The sequence below is a fragment of the Amborella trichopoda genome, chromosome 1 (genome assembly GCF_054954075.1).
Source record: "Amborella trichopoda isolate Santa Cruz 75 chromosome 1, AtrichopodaSantaCruz75HAP2 v2.0, whole genome shotgun sequence".
Lineage (NCBI taxonomy): Eukaryota > Viridiplantae > Streptophyta > Magnoliopsida > Amborellales > Amborellaceae > Amborella > Amborella trichopoda.
Genome location: NC_142336.1, coordinates 56,082,780 through 56,103,076, shown reverse-complemented (window position 1 = coordinate 56,103,076; position 20,297 = coordinate 56,082,780). Strand labels below are relative to the sequence as shown.

Here is a 20,297-nt window from a genome sequence, read left to right as displayed (position 1 = left end):
AAAAATTCTATCATGGGTTACAAAAAAAAAAAAAAAAACAAAAAAATCGATCATGGATTATAAGAAAAGAAAACAAACATTTCGATCATGGATTACAAAAAATTCTATTATGGGTTACAAAAAACCAAAAAATTCGATCATGGATTACAAAAAAAATTCGATCATGGATTACAAAAAAATCGATCAAGTATTACAAAAAAATCTATCATGGATTACAAAAACAAAAAAAAAAAAAAAAAAAAAAAAAATCCGTACGGAATCGCAGATTCACTGTTCGGACTCGCCGATTCCGTACAGTGAATCGGCGATTCACTGTACAAAATCGTCCGGTTCTCTCTAGAACCGGACGATTTCCAATTTTTTGGGCGATCCGGTCCCTTTTCACGATTTCCGAGTCGAACCGGGCGAGTCCGGTTCGACTCGGCGTTTTTTAAAACGCTGACACAAACCCATCCAATTTGACATCTAATGAGTGAGAATGATTATGACCTTCATATACGAAAGATAAATGGTTTATTTGTAGACAATCCCAAATTATATATACGTCCTTGGACAATACTTTTCTAAATCACACAATTAACCCAATTGCTATTTATTTTTGCAACGATGGAAGAACATAGCTTTGTTTGGGACAAAATTAGCCCATGTAGAAACACACTATTCTCTTTCTAAAAATTTGAAATTTAAATTTTAAAGATAGATTCTCTCAAAAATTTTGTTTTAAAATTTATGTACTTAAGAGAAAGAAACCATATCAAAATTTTTAAATAGAGAAGAATTGTCTCGAATGTCAAATTTTTTGATCGAGAAACTCTCTCAAATTTTTAAGAGCTAGAAACTAACTCAAAATTCAAGTTTCAGGGAGAGAAACTCTATAAAATTTGGAAATCCTTAAAAGGATTGGAAAATAACATTGGGGGAAATCCTTAAAAGGATTGGAAAAGAACATTGGGTCTATACATGAGGGATATTTTCATCTAAAACAAAGCTATTTCCCTCTTTGCAAGTTGACTACAAGGATATATATAATAATTGGGTTAGTTGTGGGATTTAAAAAGTATTAGAGACCAATGCCTGAAAAGTATTGTCCAAGGTTATACATAATTTTATTTAATTTTAAGTTTGTGCAGGGCATTTTAAGTTAAATTTTGGGGAGTCCAATATTTACCAGTTCCTACTATCACGTAGTTAACAAAATATAAAAAAGTAATGAAATAATAAAAATTGAACAAAATACTTCAATATTTAAGCTATTTTGGAAATTTTATGTCTTTCAAACTAATCATTTTGTATTTCTACAAGTATATGATAGGGAGAAGTATGGACACCCATATTTGAGCTTCTAAAAACTGAAAAATAGTAATTATTAGCTGGATAGTCCAAATTTCTAGCTAACCAGAACATGATGTCTTGAATTCTATTCTTATCACAAGTAGGTAACTCTATCCCCACTAAACTCCCAAAAAAATAGCAGTTTTTCAGTTGAAACAATGGATTTGCATACCAACACACTCGAGTCTAGAGGACGCTCTACGTGATGACCCACAAAATCGGCTCATCAATTTTTTAATCCTTGGTTCAAATGTAGTTGAAACGCTGTCTAATGGAAAAAGTTTATATGAGGATGCTACCTTATAATATAGAACAATGGATGCCCCTCAAAAATCCATCGGAAAAGATAGTTCTAATATTGAAAAACCCTTTCATTGAGCATCTCGACATCGAGATGTATGATTATGAAAAATAAAAAGATTTTAAGTCTTAGAAATAGTACATTTTACAACATATTATCTATACCGTCTATTTTCAAGATTTTCATATGTTTATAGATCTACTTGATTTTAACTATTTTTAAAATTTAAAATTTTATAATTAGAAATAAAAATAGATTTTGAGATAATCCTAATCACATTTTATATCAAAATTATATACCATGATAAAATTTGAAAAACACCGAACCTCTACACCTACGGAGGCCGACGGAGGCTGAGGCGTCTGTATCCCCCCCCCCCTGCCGCCGCCCCCCGCCCCCGCCCCCCCGCCAACTTCATACTAGCTTTGACCAACTCAAATGCTATTTCTTCTTTTCCTTTTTTTTCAATTCAATAGAAAAAAACTTTGAGTAATTTCTTTCAACGTCCGTTGGATTTCTTTAAACACTCGAGTCTAGACGGTTCCAAACTTGAAACATATGGTGACCAATTCAACCCACCAGTCTGATTTCGTTAAACATCAATTGAAAACTCAGATATAAAAGTAGCGGCATTTTAGGTGGAAAATTTTGACATGAAACGCATGCGTACCAAATATGGAATTATTAGCTAACCCAGCGCATTGTTGTTGCTTGTGTCCCCAAAATCAACGAGCGTCAATTTTTAATCTTGATGTTCATATTTCAAAGGAAAGAGAATTGACAGAGAGAAAATGAAAAGGAACAATGTTAACACAATAACTGCAGCTTGATATGCAGACGGACGCCGTTTTTGTGAGTCCATGGAGATCATGAATATGAAAAAATACATAAATTTTGTAAATTAGAAATAATAATTATATTTTCAAACATTTGAACCATTAGTTACAATTGTTTTTAAATGGACCACCTATTTGCATCCATTTTTAAAATGAATGCTTTAAATTGGACCACATATTGTACAAATGCGGTCCAGCCCGCATGAAACAATTGTTCAAAGAATAATTAAAATTGCTCAAAGGCAATGGACTGGATTTTTAAAGGTGGAGAGATATTTACTGAATCCATCTTGCATAATAATTAGTGTAAAATATAAACTAATCATCGGGAATGATCCTATTCACAAGTGCATCAGGACCATTAATTTCCCCCAAAGATAGCATTTGGAGTTTATGGACTATGAATGTGCTCACTTAATCATCTATTGGGGGTCGAGCAATTATACCTCCTGATGATTTATCCTTGTGACGTGAAATTACGATTATGCTTTTCAAAATCTTAAAAGTAAATGTTCTTCTTCATCATCATCAAAGCTTTTTTCCAACATATGCTCACACAGTTCATACCCAAACATATGCTCACACGGTCTTGAGCTGCAAAATTTATGTCAAATAAATAAGAGCTAATATCAAATTGCTAGCCGATAAAAGTTTATAAAAGGCAAAAATAGAAGTTAGGTTATTGTAATTTGTATCATCAATTTTATTTGGATGCTACAAATTTGCCCCTTATTTAAATTGTAGTTGATAATTATGAGAGTTTGTATCAGATATGCTCGTCACTCTTATAGTAACTACTGATAAGTGATCGCTGAAAGAAAGACTAATACGATATTGCCGGGGGATATATTTTTTTCTTTTTCTTCTTTTCGTCTATTTTATTTTCTTTTTCTTTTCTTTTTGACAAAGATCACTTACAAGTAATCTTATTACAATAACTCTTACTTCAAAGAAAATAAAACTAACAAATCTAATATCTTAAAAATCTTATTCCATTAAACCAACTTTCTTTAAACAAATAAAATATCCCCAATTCTTATGCATGAGAATCTAAAAACAATATAATTAAATATGATAAGAAACAAAAAGAGAGTGTCAGATATTACCTCAACCGGGCTTATTACATCCCACACCGAGTTACTACCATCTGATGGCACGAGATCAACTATCAACCTTCAATCTCAACCGGAAAAGCAAATTTAAGCCAAGCCCTTTAATGAAACTATGAACTCCTTTATAAAGAGTAGAATCCATGTCCATCTACGGGTGGCAATGGACCCATACCTTACGCGGGATCCGCCAGGTATACCCGACATGGGTCCGGGTATAGGTCAACATTTGGACCCAGTGAGTCGGGTCCGAATCCAAAACCTGGACCCGAACACTATTTGGGTCCTGGTCCGGGTCCGATAAGACCCGACATGCACCCGTAAACTATTGGAGATAAAATACTTCAAGCCCTATTCAACTACGTGTATTAAGGAACATATACAATAAGAAATCGTAATCATATTTAGTTATTAAAAGATAAATCAGTCAGCTTGAAATATAATGGTAGGCGATTGTAACATTGTTGCCAATAATATATATGGTTTTATGATGGTAATTACAAGGGAAAAAAAAAAAAAACTCATGTGGCAATGGACCTGACCATATCCAGGCCCGATAGAATAGACCCGAGACCCAACTGGTATTATGGGTCATGTCCGGGTCTAAAACTTGGACTCAAATACTATTCGAATAAAGATTTGGGTCCAGTCGAACCCGGCCTGTTGCCAACCGTATGTTCGTCCACGTGATTGCCGTTTGTTATATTCGTTTCACTTTGTACTTTTTAGGTTTAGGAAAGGTTTCCTTCTCCACTAGTGATCACGCACTATCCAAATTTAAAAGATTTACATCCACCATGAAGTAGTATATGTAATAGAATGTATCAACTTCCTTAAAATAAGGAAATAATGATTTATACAAATCCTTTCCCACCATGGCTTCACTATACCCAATAGCACACACACTCATCAATGATACCTGAGGCGCGACATAAAAGTTAACATGTGCATGTCCATATGTGCCAAAGATGTGCTCTGATCCATTGCATGATGAATACATAGACATAGAAGCTGGTGTGGACTTAAAACAGTTGCTCCCCCTCCCCCTATCTCCTTGGCCAATTTTCAGGTGGAAATAACTCAACAGGATGCCGTCGTTCCGGCATTGTCCCTGCAAGAATCTCGGGTTCCCCTCTCTAACCTAGACTTATTCATTCCTCCTGTTGATTTTGAGGTCTTCTTTTGTTATAAATAACCCCTTCTCAAGCATGGGTACTGTGAGATTAGGGGTAGGCTTAAAAGTTCTCTGTCTGAGGTTTTAGTAAGTTACTATGTGTGGGGAGCCTGGGATTCTATGTGGTAACAAGGGTGCGGAGTTTTTGGAGGCAAGTGCTGAGATTGAGCTTAAAGATTTAGATTTGCATAAGCCTGATGAAAGCGTTGAAGGGAAGATAATTCCCACTAAGAAATGGGGAGTCTTGTGTGTTCAGGTGAGCCCTCATTCACTCTCACTCCCAAACTCAAAAGATTTTTGTCATTTCTATTTTTGGGGGTCAGTAGTTGGCCTACAACGCGGGTTTTAGTCAAGGTTGCGGTTAGCATGCGGCTAGTGCCCCATATTGTAAAAATACGTGCCCGCAATAAATATATTTTTAGGGTGTGGTTTGTACATAGCCTAGGCTCTAAACAATCAAATTAGAGCCTACATTCAAATAGTGTCGAGAAATGTGGTTTTAATATTGGAAATCTTTTTGATAGCCTTAAATATATTTTCATCTTTAAAGCTTCAAAAACAGTGTCAATCGAGAGATCTATGAAATATTAAAAATCTAGAAAATTGACTGTCCAAAAATGCATTACAAAATACACTATTTCCAAAACTTGCAACTGATATGAAAATTTGTATTTTTATTAGGGTTGTAAATGGGTCCGGATAGATATATGTGGACCCTATCCAATTGGACCTGGACCAACCCAACGGTCTAGGTCAAATGGAGTGGGGACAATCGATCGGATCCAATATCTGCGTCTAGTTCCGGACCTAGGTTGGGTTGACATGTCAGGGCAAGGTTCAACTTGGCACATTTGCCTTGTTTTCTGTTGTCATCTCACTCAAACAAGATGGTGTCTTTTGAAGGCGTACACACTTCAATGAGGTTCAAAAGCGAAATTCAAATGCGCCCTAATATCACAAATTAGTTGTCGCATAAAAAAAAAGCCACTCTAACCAAGTTGCTGATCAGGAACCAAATCAGCTGATATGGTTTGAGAATATGTCTGATTGATTCTGATTCTTTAGAATATCGAGAACTGGTTGGTTCTCCCCATAAATTAATCGGATCCCATTAAATCTGGCCCTTTCTCTAATAGAACAGCCTAACTTTTATTTTTCAAAATTTTAAAACTTTTATTTAAAACTTTTAAATGACTGGTTTGGGATCCAGAATCTACCGACAGATCGAAAATCGAGAGAGGCGATTGGGGTCAATGAAGTGATATTCAGATTAGTAGTGTAATCTAAATGGGGTATAGGGAAAATGTTCCCTTTCTTATTTGATAAAGTGCGTAAGGAAGGGATGGTTGGAAGTTTCCCTTGTGAAAGGGTAAGAAATAAAGTCAAATATTTGGATGCATGGACAGATGTATAACTCAAGCTAAAAGAATACATGCTATTATGATTGTTTTTGGGAAACCAAATTTTGAGTTCAATCTAGAGACTAACAACCTTAAAAAAAAGAAAATTTCATTATATATTTATGACAAAAGTTTATATAAGGCTGAGGAGCATAGTGGTGGCTTGCACTTTCGATCACCGTGTAGCAGACGCTTACTCGGCCAACATGTTCCTCATCTCATGAGCTCAAACTGCTCAATCCAAACCCTCCTCCATGCTTCCAAGTTTCCGAAGATCCCTCCTTAATCCCTGACATCCGGGATCTTATACCGTGTCCCACGATCCAATGTTCATGGAGACATCCTTGCTGCCGATCTCCATACTCTCTAATGACCGTCTCTGTTGTCGCATATACTACATGAAAGCCCAGGATATCCATCTTCTCCAAGCCAGGGCCAGCTCTAATGGCCAACATAGAACAAAACTAGAGTCCTTTTCTACCTTACTTTGGCAAATCCTTGCGGAAAAAGAACCAAAAAAATGTAGTATGGTGATTGCGGTGGATGGTCGGTCTAGGCTAGGACCAAACAGGTCTGATTATTTTGGCAGTGGGTTAGCATTGCCTTTTTAAGGAAGCAGAGGCTTCAGAGCTGAGAGCCATGGCATTTAACCAAGTGGCTGCTCTCGTGCATGAATGCTTGACAGGTGTTACAAATAATGAATTTTTTCGAGGTTTGGTCGATTGGGTTGAGATGCAAAGGCCAAAGCCTGTGTTAGCAACAATTTACTGCAAGAATGAGGCTGAGGAGGCGGCAGTGCTAGTTTCTTCAGGGCTTCGAGTGATATTGATTTCAGTTGGGGGAGGCCGGTTTTTGGGTCATATAATTTCCGGTGGGGCCGGGCGGAACATCCTATGCCGAGTGCGCTGGACGATGGCGACTGGGTTGTGTTGCCTGAGGCCCAAATGGAGGTGGTTGAGGTAGAACTCCTTCACCCCATGACCGCAAGTTATCTGAATGGGGTTCTCATTGAAGAACCTGCATAATATCATTTTGCTAATTGCTATTTTGAATATCATGGCATGTCTAAAGCATTTTATTGCTTCATGTTTAAAAATAAGCTTTGTCAAGGCGATCTGGCCTTGATCCAATCGCCAGCTTAATCAACGTTATTACATCCTTCTTTAATGTCCCTTATTTTCATTTTTTTCTTTTTTAAAGCTGACCATAATATTATGTCTATTGTGTTAACGGTGATAGAAAATCACCATAGGGCAAATTGCCTTTTATGTAAAATTTGGTGGCGGTTGGGGTAATTCCATCACGTATTTATTTTTCAGAACTCTATTGCAAACCATTAGTTGGGCTTGTTAATGGAAAATGTTACATATTTCGGGTTTGAATCTCTAACATGGGACATTTATAGAAAAACGATCATTTATTTTTAAAATATTATAGTAGCCTCCTAGATTTCATATTTACACTCAATGTCACTTCTTTAGATCACACAATATGTTTTGATCGTAAAGGTAAAAATGAAAAAATTATGGATATCCTTTATAGACATTCTACTCCCAATACTTATTGTTTCACACCCATAAATATGTTATTATTTTTTCTTGCTTTTACCCCGAGTTAAAAAGTCATTGTTTCAAAAAACTAAACTACCCTGCCCCTCCTTTAACGTAACCATTTAATCTCTCTCTCTCCACCTTCACTCTCTCTTTCTCTCTCTCTCCACCTTCACTCTCTCCTTCTCTCTCTCTGCCTTCACTCTCTCTCTCCACCTTCACTCTCTCTTTCTCTCTCTACCTCCTCTCTACCTGCCCTCTCTCACTTGGGTAGAGAGAGAAAAAGAGAGGATAGGTCGAGCGAGAAATATAGAGTGTGGTTAGAGAGAGAGAGGGAGGGTAGAGAAAGAGAGAATGTGGATAGAGAGAAAGAACGGGTAGAGAAAATGAGAGAGAGAGCGGGTAGAGAGAGAAAGAGAGAGGGTGGGTCGAGAGAGAGGGTAGGTAGAGAGAGAGAGAGATTTAATGGGTAAGGTAAAGAAGGGGAAGGATAGTGTAGTCATTGAAGTAATAAATTTTTTACAGTAATTGGGTCATAAGTGTGATATTAAAAGTATAGGGGATAGAATGTCTACAAAGTTCATTTTGGAGATTTCCATAATTTATCCAAAATTATATATACCTCCCTAGATAATACTTTTTTAAATCACACTACTAACCTAATTGCTATTTATTTTTGTAACCATGGACGGGCATAGCTTTGCTTTGGACAAAAATAGCCCTTGTATAAACTCATGATTCTCTCTTTAAAAATTTGAAATTTAAAATCTTAGAAAGAGACTTCCTCAAAAAATTTAGAGATGTATTATCTTCTTCTTTTTTTTCTTTAGGAAAGAGATACTCTATCAAAAAATTTAAATGGAGAAATTGCCTCAATATTCATGTTCTAGGGAGAAAAACTCTATAAAATTTTGAAATACTTGAAAGGGATGGATAAAATAGTAATTGGGTTAGTTATGTGGTTAAAAAAGTATTAGGGACCAATGCTTGAAAAATATGGTCCAAGGGGTATACATAATTTTCCCTAATCTTAGTTTTTTCTTTTTTGTAGGGCATTGTAAGTTAAAATTTGGGGCGTCCAATATTTCCGAGTTCATGCCCTCGCATACTTGAACAAAATATAAGAAGGTAATTAAATGATAAAAAAATAACTAAAATACCCAAGATTCAAGGTTGTTTTGGTAATTTTATATCCTTCAAATTAATATTTTGTATTTCGGTATATGATAGTGAGAAGTATGCATACCAATATTTGAGCTTATAAAAACCCAGAATTTAATATTTAATGGCAGGATAGTCCAAATTTAAAGCTTGCAAAAATATGACGTCTTGAGTTTCATTCCTACCATTGGTATAAGACCTCATCCCCACTTAACTATCCAAAAAAATAGCAAGTTTTCATGTGAAACAATGAGTTTCTAAACCACCACAATCAAGTTTGGAGGAGGTTCAATGCGATGACCCACATAATGAGCTAAACAAGTTTGAAACCAGATGGAGGCCAGTTCAACCCACCGGTCTGATTTTTTTTCTTTAAATATCAGTGGAAACCTCATCTCTAAAAAAAGACATTTTAGGTGGAAAATTTGACAGGTTCTATGAGAACCAAAAATAAAATTATTAGGTAACCCAGCACATTATTGTTGCTTGTGTCTCCCAAATCAACCGGAGGCAATTTTAAATTTTGATTTTTATATTTCAAAGGGAAAAAAGAATAGCATAGAGAGAAAGTGAAAAGCAACAACAATAACACACAAATGATACGCAGACTTCAAAAAACAAGGTGCACAAAACAAAGCTACAAGGGTAGCGGCTGAAAAATATTTCAAAGGGAAAAAAGAATAGCATAGAGAGAAAGTGAAAAGCAACAACAATAACACACAAATGATACGCAGACTTCAAAAAACAAGGTGCACAAAACAAAGCTACAAGGGTAGCGGCTGAAAAATATGCAAGTACCAAAAAGAGGCACAAACAGCAAGAATAGCGACACTGCAATCCTAGAGCATGAGCACGCTTACTACATAAACTTTCTTTTCCAAAAGGGAAAGGGCCTGTCTTCCCTATTGAATTACTTAAAAAAAAACTTTAATTCAATGTGCTGTACTCCCAGCGTCCGAAACTTTCAATAATGTTCGTGTCCGAAACTTTCGGCAGATTTTTGGAGACGGTATACAGCCGAGTGTTTCAAAATTCGGTGATTTGGACGGGAAAACTTTATTTTTCACATAAAAACAATAAGAGAACTGTTCCCAAGTCTAAATATCAATACAATTATTAATTATAATATTGCATTGAACATGATTAAAAAAAAGGACGTGGTTTGTATAAAGCCGAGGTTCTAAACCATCAAAATAAAGTATACCTTCAAATAGTGTCAAGAAATGGGGTTTCAATACTGAAAATCTTTGTGATAGCCTTAAAAGATATTTTCATCTCTAATTATAACATTTAAAGCTTCAAAAATAGTGTAGATTGAGCATTGTCTATGAAAACTTCAAATCTTGAAAAGTGACGGTCCAAAAATGTATAAAAAGATGCTCTATTTTAAAAACTTAAAATCTATTTGTTTATCATGTCCATGCATTTTGAGGTCAAGATGATCAATTTGAAGATACTTGGGCATCAAAACAACCTCTTTTAACGAAATTTTTGAGGTGCGCCTAATTTGATTGTTTAGTGCCTCCCACTTATATAATTTTTTCCTTTAAAAAAATACTTCCCTATTATAAGATTTTTAAAAGAATAATACCCCTCATTAAGTGAAATTAGTATCACATCAAATATTTGTTAGTTCTCTCTACTCATCCAAAATTATTACAATGTAACCAACTATAATACTATATAGTGAAATTCTAATCATAGGAACAAATAAGAATAAATTTAAACTTTTTCTTATATTGTCATATAAATTTAAAAAATCATATTTATAAATAAAAAAATACATTATGTAATTTAAATATAAATGTGGGGCTTTTATAGAAGTTCGTGGCTCGCAACGAAGCCCGTGGAGACGAGGTTTCCAAGAAATCGTGGTGGGAAGAAGGAAGACTGGTCCCATATCGCAGTCAATGGCGACATATAAGCCAAGCAAGTGGAAGGTATGAGTTCGTGGCTCGCAACGAAGCCCGTGGAGATGAGGTTTCCACAGCGACGCCCTATACCATTCCCTTCTCTCCACAAATGTTCTTATCAACTTTCTATCCCTTCTACCCAGCAAAATGACAGGGCATAAGAATTATCTTGAGTCATTTACGTATCAAAAAAGAAAAAACCGAAAAAGAAGCTTTAAAAAGGATGAAGATAGGATGGTATGTCATACATACATTTGTACGATGAGGAATTCAGAAGTGAAAGAAGCTTTGAAAAGGATGAAGATAGGATGGTATATCATACATACATTTGTAGGATTAGAAGTTGGATTAAGAATTCAGAAGTGAAAGAAGCTTTGAAAAGTTTGAAGATAGCTTTGAAAATAATGAAGATAGGAAAGGCTTTAGGACTAGATGGTATCCCTATAGAGGCTTGGAAGTGCATGGAGGAGATTGGCACTAACGAAACTGTTTAACAAGGTGATGAGAATAAAGAAAATGCTAGACGAATGTAGGAAAAATATTGTAATACCTATTTACAAGAACAAATGAGACATACAGAATTGTGCAATCGAGGGATCAAACTTAGGAGTCATACTATGAAGCTCTGGGTGAGAGTGATTTTGAGCAACGACTAAAGCATGAAACGAGTTTATCTTAAAACCAATTTAGTTTCATGCCAAAAAGGTCAACAACCAATGTTATTTTTTTACTTAGGTAACTGATCGAGAAGTTTAGGGCGAAGGGAAAAGATTTCCACGTGGTCTTTATTGACCTTAAGAAAGCTTATGATAGAGTACCTAGATATTTTATTTGGAGAGTGTTGAAAAAGAAAGGAATCTCCAAACACTTCATCGACTTAGTGAGAGATATGTACAATGGAGCGCTAACTAACTTGCGAGCAACTAGTGGAGAGACGAGTGAGTTTTAGTGATCATAGGTCTACATCAAGGATCAGCATTGAGCTCGTACATATTTGTCTTAGTTATAGACGCCTTAACTAGGCACCTACAGGATGAGGTACTATGGTATATGTTGTTTGTAGATGACATAATTTTGATAAATGAGACCTAAAGCGGCATCAACACAAAGTTAGAACTTTGGATGGATAGTTTAAAATTTAAAGGTTTTAAAATTAACCAGACTAAGACAAAGTATATGGAATGTAAGTTTAGTAATAATAGGAGTAGAGACGAATAGACTTAAGTAGGCTGGCTATGTATGGCGTCGGCCCAATACAACACATGTTAGAAGGTTTCAAGTGAAAGGAAGAAAAGGGTAAGGGGTGAGCCCAAAAAGACATGGTCAGAAGTTCTCCAAAAATATACATAGACTTATGGCCTCACAATGGGTATGGATCCCAATTAAATGAAAAAAATCCTATGATGATGGTGAATAATAGATAGAGCTAACTTGAAAATGAATTATGAAATAGGCACATAGACGAAAGGTGCTCCATGATACAGTTGTCAAATTTTTTAAAAAAATTTTCCGTGGGTTGGTGTCAGTTACATCAATATTTATTCATCTATTGGCCTCATTTATGCACCTACGTGGAAGTAGGTGAGAGTAGGGACGCCCCAATTATTCAATCCATACAAAAAGAAGGAAAATTTGTTTACATCAAACTTACGAAGCTTCCATAACACTCACACATACACTCACACTCACACTTACACCCGGTATACGCTGTATAAATATTAACCACCACGTCAGCCATACTAGGAAAGAGCAAGCCTGCAACAAGTGACGGACATGAGTTGGTGGCCCACGACGCCACCCTCACGCGAAGCACGTGGAGATGAGGTTCTACATGAAGGCTCTAAGGGCATGTTTCATGATTCGAAGTTTTTTTTGAAGTGGGAATTAAAAGTCTCACTTCTTGCTTAATATTAATGGGTGGAAGTTATAAAGTGGAAAAGCGAAAAATAGAAAAAAAGTATGAAAATAGAAGTTAACACAAAATAAGAAAAAAGTATTTATCTTTTGAAAAAAAAGGTATGAAAAATAGAAGTTTCATAAAATAAGAAAAAAAATATTCATCATTCAGAAAAAAGAAAATATATATAGGCAACAAAGGGGCAAAAAAATTTAACCAATTTTTTTATAAAGCTTTAAAAAAACACGTTTAAAACTTTTTCATAAAAAACACTATTTTTTTTTTTTACGATTTATTGAAATATGCGCAGATTAAAATATTTTTCTAAAACACTCAGTTTTTTTAAACAAGTCGTATTTAAAATGGGGACTTGCTGACTATGGAGTTGAAAGACCTTTTATGTGATTTTGGCCTAAAATTGACCCATTTCATATTTTCCTATTTGTTTTTGTATCGACATGGCTGTCCCTCTTTCTTCTTTGAATCTCTGTCTCTCACTCAGAGACAGATGCACATCTGCCAAGAATGTCAAAAATATGCTCTGATGCTTGTTTAAACCAATTCCATTGCATGATGAATACATAGACATAGAACAACAAACATTTGAAACTTGTGTGGACTTAAACAGTGGATCTCCCCATCGCCATGGCCAATTTTCAGGTGGAAATAATTCAACAGGATACCGTGGTTCCGGCATTGCCCCTCGAAGAATCTCGGGTTCCCCTCTCTAACCTAGACTTATTCATTCCTCCTGTTGATTTTGGGGTCTTCTTTTGTTATAAACAACCACTACTGAAGCATGGGTACAGCGAGATTACGGGTAAGCTTAAAAAGTCTCTGTCCGAGGTTTTAGTAAGTTACTATGTGTTGTCAGGTGAAATTGTGGTGAACAATGGTGGGAAGCCTGAGATCCTATGCGGTAGCAGGGGTGTGGAGTTCTTGGAGGCAAGTGCTGAGATTGAGCTTAAAGATTTAGATTTGCATAAACCCGATGAAAGCGTTGAAGGGAAGATAATTCCTACTAAGAAATGGGGAGTCTTTTGTGTTCAGGTGATCCTTCATTCACTCTCACTCCCAAACTCCAAACATTGTTTCTTTCCTATTTTGTGGGTCACTACTTTGGGCCTTTTAGTCAAATATATATTTAACTTTGTTAAAAAAATACACCAGTTTGGGTTCTACTAACCTTGTTTTTAAATCTTGACCGTAACAATACTGAAATGTGTTAGGGAGTGGCATTCAGATTAGCAGTGTTGTTTCCTTTCCGTTTTTTTTTCATAAATCACTCACTTTCAAGAATGGGAGGTTTCCCTTGTGAAATGTTCAAAAAACAAGTCAAATATTTGGATGCATGTACAGCAAGGTAGATGTATAACTCAAGCTAAGAGATTACATGCTCTCGTGATTGTTTTTGGGAGACTAAACCTTTAAAAAATTATCATATATTTATTAGAAATAGCGTTTTAAAATTGAACAGAGACCTAATTTTAGAATTCAAATGCCATTTTCTTTTCATTTTAAAAATGCATATATGGTGGACTGCAAAATTTTAGATTGGGGAAAATACTCCTGAGTGTGCCTTGTAACCAAGGGAATAAGTATATAGTTTGCTTCCACATGAATGTCAAATTGGATGGTACATGTGTCCAATGTGGTAAAAAGTAATTTAATAAAAAAATGCATCAGTTGCATTCCCATTATTTCCAAAAAAAAATAGTAAATAAACGACAAAAATCACAGGCGGCTAGATGTTTCTCGTTCACATAGAAAGTATATCCTACTTTTTCTGGGTGAATCCATGGAACCCCATGTTGTGATACCCACGACCCTGGCACCTATTCCCAGAGTCCTTTACTATGGAAAATAATTCATAAACATTGTTTGAATAATCGGTTGGTTAAAACCGGAACCTGCCGGTTAGCTCGGAACCGCTAGGGTTCAAAGGACCTAGGTTATTACCCCATAAAATGTCCAGACCAAAACCAGCCGGTTAGGGGTCGAAACAGCCGTATTTATGTCTAACCGGTGGGTTTTGAATTTTTGGCAAAAACGAGCAAAACGAAATAACGGCCGTTTATTTTAAATGGAGCCCGTTATTTGCAGCAGACCTGTGAATCAAATTTTCTTTTCTTTTTTTATTCAATTTTCTTGCTATTTTTTGACGTTTTTGGTGCTTTAGTGTTGTAAACCATTTTTCAATTTTTCAATTTGAATCATAATCGAATTGGTTACCATATCCATTTTTCAATTTGTTCAAAAACCAAGATATTTGGGGTTGATTTTGGTCTCAAAATTTATTGCTCGAAGAACTTGCGTTCGATCCAAAAAACAGATTTTGGATCAATTTAATAGTCTTTTTTATCAAATTGATTGATGGATTTTTATCATCAAGGCTTCATTCGTCATATAAAATAGGTACGTTCATTTATAATTGAGTAAATTTTTTTATATGCATTTATTTCTTGATTGACATCATGAAAATTTCATAGGTCTAAATTTTCTACGACTTTTGAAATAAAATAAAAAATACTAAATGTTTTTTATTAGATTTGGTGTGTTTGAATATGATGGAAGCCTTTACAAAGCTTTTGTATTGATTTGTTTGATTTTCCAAACATTGAGGGTCATTTTTTCTTAAAATGTTGCTCGATGTTAGGGGTTTTTGAGAAACCGATTTTTCAAAAAAAATTAATTTCACTTAATATTGTTAAGTTAATAAAATTATTTTTTATGATGAATATGGGGAGTGTTTTTCTATTTTGCTTACTACAATTATATTTTATTTTGATAAAATTATGTTTTTATGATAAAAATATGTTTTTTGATGAATATGACAAAAAAAATCGATTCTTCTTTTTTAAATGTTATATTTTTTCTTCCAAACAAAAAAACAAGTGCATGATACTGTCAGTCTTACTTTTGCTTCAATTTTTTTGTTCGATTTTTTTTCTTTCTAGTTTTAAGTGCATGATATAGTTATATTTGTAATAATAGAACTGGGATTGTAATTATAATTGTTGTAATAATGGAATCGGGATTGTAATTGTGTAATGGCAATGGGATTATAATTGTGTTGGCAGAGGCATTCATAATTTTAAATGTTTTTATTATCAAAAAAAATTGATCTTGCTTTTAAATAACTGTCTTGGATTATGATATTTACATAGGATCGATAATACTAGTTACTTCTTACCATTTTCTTATTTTGTCATAAGGACCGTTGATATAGTAGTTTACTTTGCTGCTCAATTGATAAATGTAATCATGAAGTATTAATATGATTACTTCAAACCAGCGTTTTAAAAAACGCCGAGTCGCCCGGTTCGACTCGGAAATAGTGAAAAAGGAACCGGATCGCCCGAAAATCGGAAATCGTCCGTTCTAGAGAGAACCGGACGATTCTGTACAGTGAATCGCGATTCACTGTACGGAATCGGCTAGTCCGAACAGTGAATCGCGATTCTCTGTACGGAATCGGCGAGTCCGAACAGTGAATCGGCGATTACGTACGGAATTTTTTTTTTTTTTTTTTTTTTTTTTTTTTTTTTTTTTTTTTTTTTTTTTTTTTTTTGGTAATCCATGATAGATTTTTTTTGTAATCCATGATCGAATTTTTTGGTTTTTTGTAACCCATAATAGAATTTTTTGTAATCCATGATCGAAATGTTTGTTTTCTTTTCTTGTAATCCATGATCGATTTTTTTGTTTTTTTTTTTTTTTTCGCAACCCATGATAGAATTTTTTGTAATCCATGATCGAATGTTTTGTAATATATGATCGAAATATTTGTTTTTTTTTTGTAATCCATGATTGAAATGTTTGTTTGTTTTTTTTTAATCCATGATTGAATTTTTTGTTTTTTGCTTTTTTTGTAACCCATGATAGAGTTTTTTGTAATCCATGATTGAATTTTTTGTAATCCATGATCGAACTATTTTTTTCTTTTTTTGTAATCCACGATTGAATTTTTTGTTTTTTTTGTTTGTTTTTTTTTGTAATCCATGATCGAATTTTATGTAATCCATGATCGAATTTTATGTAATCCATGATTGAATTTTTTGAAAATTTGTGATTTTTTTTGTTTAATCCATGATCGAATTTTTTTTTGTAATCCATGATAGAATTTTTTGAAAATTTGTGATTTTTTTTTTAATCCATGATAGATTTTTTTGAAAATTTGTTTTTTTTTTTTTTTAATCCATATTATTCAAAGAGAAAACGAGAGAGATGATGATTCTGAGGCCACCCTATCCCAGCCATATTATTCACATATCGAGTCCCAACAGCAACAGTGTAGGGATGAGCACGAAATACTGTAAATTAAATGCTGAATGGCGGTTCATGCAGGGAAAGAACATATCAATATTCGCATATTCATTCAAAAACATGAAAATTCTTAATGGAGTACCCTCATTTTTTATTGAATTCCTAAAAACCAATATTTATAATGAATTTTAATAATTTTTTCGGATTTTTTTTAAGCTTTATTCTGACCGATTCACCCGATTCCGATCCGGATCGCCGATTCGCCGATCCGGATCGCCGATTCACCGATCCGGATCGGTTTTTGAAAAGCCCGATCCGGTTTTTAAACCATTGCTTCAAACCTTTTATTTGAATAAAGAAACAAAGAAAATACATTGGAAAAACACAAAAAGTACCCAGACCCTCCTTACTACTAGCCATTATTAGTTGGACTTTGTAACTCCATCAATTAAATTAATATCAAATTATAAATTGTTTTGCATATCTCCATAGTATACATATATTAATTTTTGTAAAAAGTTGTTTCAATTTTTTTGTTTTTTGTAGGATAAATGTAGGTAATAAGGTAATATACATTTAATCTAAATTTTATTTTTACTTTTTTTGGTTTTTTACCTTTTTTTAAAAAAATAAAAATAAAAATCCACCAGACCGGTTAGTCCGTTTAACCGGTTAGTACGATTCTGGTTCTAACTGTTCCGTTCCGGTTCGATTTTGCGCACACTTATCGTACACCATGTGTTTGGTACATGCTTACCAAATAAAGGCATCCACGGTCTGTTTTCGATACCTTAGGCAAATGACGAAAACTACCCGGGCCAATCAAAGGAGACATGATTGCGAGTTATAATGGTTGTTATTTGAGATGTGTCTTCATAAATAAGTATGGGAAAAGTTTATATCGAACGTAGGCTCTAAACAAGCCCACCTCAAAACTTTCATTAGAAGATGTTGTTTTGATGCTCAAATATCTTCAAATTGATCATCATGACATCAAAATGCATGGACATGAGAAAAAAATGGATTTCAAAATTTGAAAATAATGTATTTTGTAATGTATTTTTGGACTGTCAATTTTCAAGATTTCCAAGCTTTTATATATTTGTGGATCTACGCTATTTTTGAAGCTTTAAACTTTATAAATAAAGATAAAAATATATTCTAAGTCTATCACAATGATTTTCAATATTAAAATCATATTTCTCAACACTACTTAAAGGTAGGCTCTAATTTGATGGAAAATAGCTTGGGCTCTATACAAACCACACCCAATAAGTAAAGGGTAAATTTTATATATAGCGGAGGCTCTAAACTATCAAATTGGAGCCTGCCTCAAAAATTTCAAGGTTGTTTTTTTGCACAAATATCTTCAAATTGATCATCTCGGCATCAAGATCCATGAACATGAGAAAAAAATGGATTTCAAGTTTTGGTAATAGCGTATTTTGTAACACATTTTCTTATGGTCAATTTTCAAGTTTTCATAGATCTTTTAATCTAAACTATTTTTGAAGCTTTAAACTTTATAATTTCAGATGAAAATATATTTTAAGGCTATCACAAAGATTTTCAGTAGTGAAACATATTTCTCGACACTATTTAAAGGTAGGCTCTAATTTGAATGTTTAGAGCCTAGGCTCTATACAAACTGCACTGAACTGTTAAATAGTTGATGGTTCAGGTGTGCCTTTGTCGATTTATACTGTGTGGGGTGATAATGAGTCCAAACCAATCAGATTTCTTTTAAAATTTTCCTTAATCACATTGATGAACTTCACCAAAACATATTCCACAATCCAACCTTCATGTAAAAAGTTCCACTTACAGGCTAACGCATAAGATTTTTCTCATTTAGTTGACAAAACTCAAATGTGGGAGCATAGTGGTGGCTTGCACTTTCGATCACCGTGTAGCAGACGCTTACTCGGCCAACATGTTCCTCATCTCATGGGCTCAAACTGCTCAATCCAATCCCCCCTCCATGCTTCCAAGTTTCGAAAGATCCCTCCTCAGTCCCCGACGTCAAGGATCGTATACTGTGTCCCACGATTGCATGTTCATGGAGGAATCCTTCCAACCAATCTCCACACTCTCTAATGACCGTCGATGTAGTCGCATATACTACATCAAAGCCAAGGATATCCATCTTCTCCAAGCCAGGGCCAGCTCTAATGGGCAACATAGAACAAAACTCGAGTCCTTTGCCACCTTACTTTGGCAAATCCTTGCGGCAAAACCCAAACTTGCTGGAAATTCAAACAAAAAGTGTGGGTTGGGGATAATGGTGGATGGTCGGTCCAGGCTAGGACCAGGCATGTCTGGTTATTTTGGCAATGTGTTAGCATCACCTTTTATGGAAGCAGAGGCCTCAGAGCTGAGAGCCATGCCATTTAACCAAGTGGCTGGTCTCGTGCATGAATTCTTGATCGGTGTTACAAATAATGATTTTTTTAAAGGTTTGGTGGATTGGGTCGAGATGCACTGGCCAAAGCCTATGTTACCAGCAGTTTACTTCAAGAATGAGGCTGAGGTGCCTGCGGTGCTGCTTTCTTCAGGGCTTCGATTTCCTGTGAGTGATGTTGATTTCAGTTGGGGGGGGCCAGTTTTTGCGTCAATCCATTTCCCGTGGGGGGGAACATCGGGATACGTTATGCCTGTGATGAGCGCACTCGGCGACGGCGACTGGGTTGTGTTTATGCACTTGCCTGAGGGCCAAATGGAGGTGGTTGAGGCAGAACTTGGTGAAGTCCTTCACCCCATGACCGCAAGTTATCTGAAGTTGATTGATTGAAGAACCAGAAAATCTCATTTTACTAATTGATGTTAGGAATATCATGGCATGTCTCAAACATTTTATTGCTCGATGTTTAAAAATTAAGATTGTAAAGGCGAGATCTGGCCTTGATGCAGACACCAGCTTAATCAACGTTTTTACATCCTTCTTCTAATGTCCGTTACTTCCATCTTTTCTTTTCTTTTTTCCAGAGCTGACCATAATCACATGTCTATGATGCTATGGGTGATAGGAAATCACCATGGGCAAACTGTCGTTTATGTCAAATTTGGTAGTGGTTGATTTCATCTTGAGATTGGGGTATTCCTCTTAAAAAAAGAGAAAAAAAAGATTGGGGTATTCCATTCCTTATGTATTTTTTCCAATTTTATTGCAAGCTGATTATTTGAGTTTGTTATTGGATTATCGATGTCACATATTTCAACTTTGAGAGTGTGATAATCTGGAATCGATTAATTTGGGGTTTTGGTTATTTGAATATCCAACATAAGGGAAATTTATGAAAAAATAGTCTTTTATTTTCAAAATTTATAGTAGACTCCTAGATTTTATATTTTACACTCA

The 20,297-nt window shown here is 34.9% G+C and overlaps 2 protein-coding genes across 2 annotated transcripts; both read left to right on the top strand.

The window, feature by feature from the left end:
* Positions 1–3,741: 3,741 nt before the first annotated feature.
* On the top strand, positions 3,742–7,470 carry LOC18440831 (coniferyl alcohol acyltransferase). The gene is made up of 6 exons (XM_020671231.2): positions 3,742–3,816; positions 4,648–4,762; positions 4,845–5,012; positions 5,684–5,698; positions 6,300–6,373; positions 6,750–7,470. The coding sequence occupies exons 1-6, from the start codon at positions 3,742–3,744 to the stop codon at positions 7,113–7,115; spliced, it is 813 nt and encodes a 270-aa protein (XP_020526890.1). The 3' UTR covers positions 7,116–7,470.
* Positions 7,471–13,236: 5,766 nt separating this feature from the next.
* Positions 13,237–19,887, top strand: LOC18440834 (coniferyl alcohol acyltransferase). The gene is made up of 2 exons (XM_020671232.2): positions 13,237–13,723; positions 18,795–19,887. The coding sequence occupies exons 1-2, from the start codon at positions 13,319–13,321 to the stop codon at positions 19,728–19,730; spliced, it is 1,341 nt and encodes a 446-aa protein (XP_020526891.2). The 5' UTR covers positions 13,237–13,318; the 3' UTR covers positions 19,731–19,887.
* The last annotated feature ends 410 nt before the right edge of the window (positions 19,888–20,297 follow it).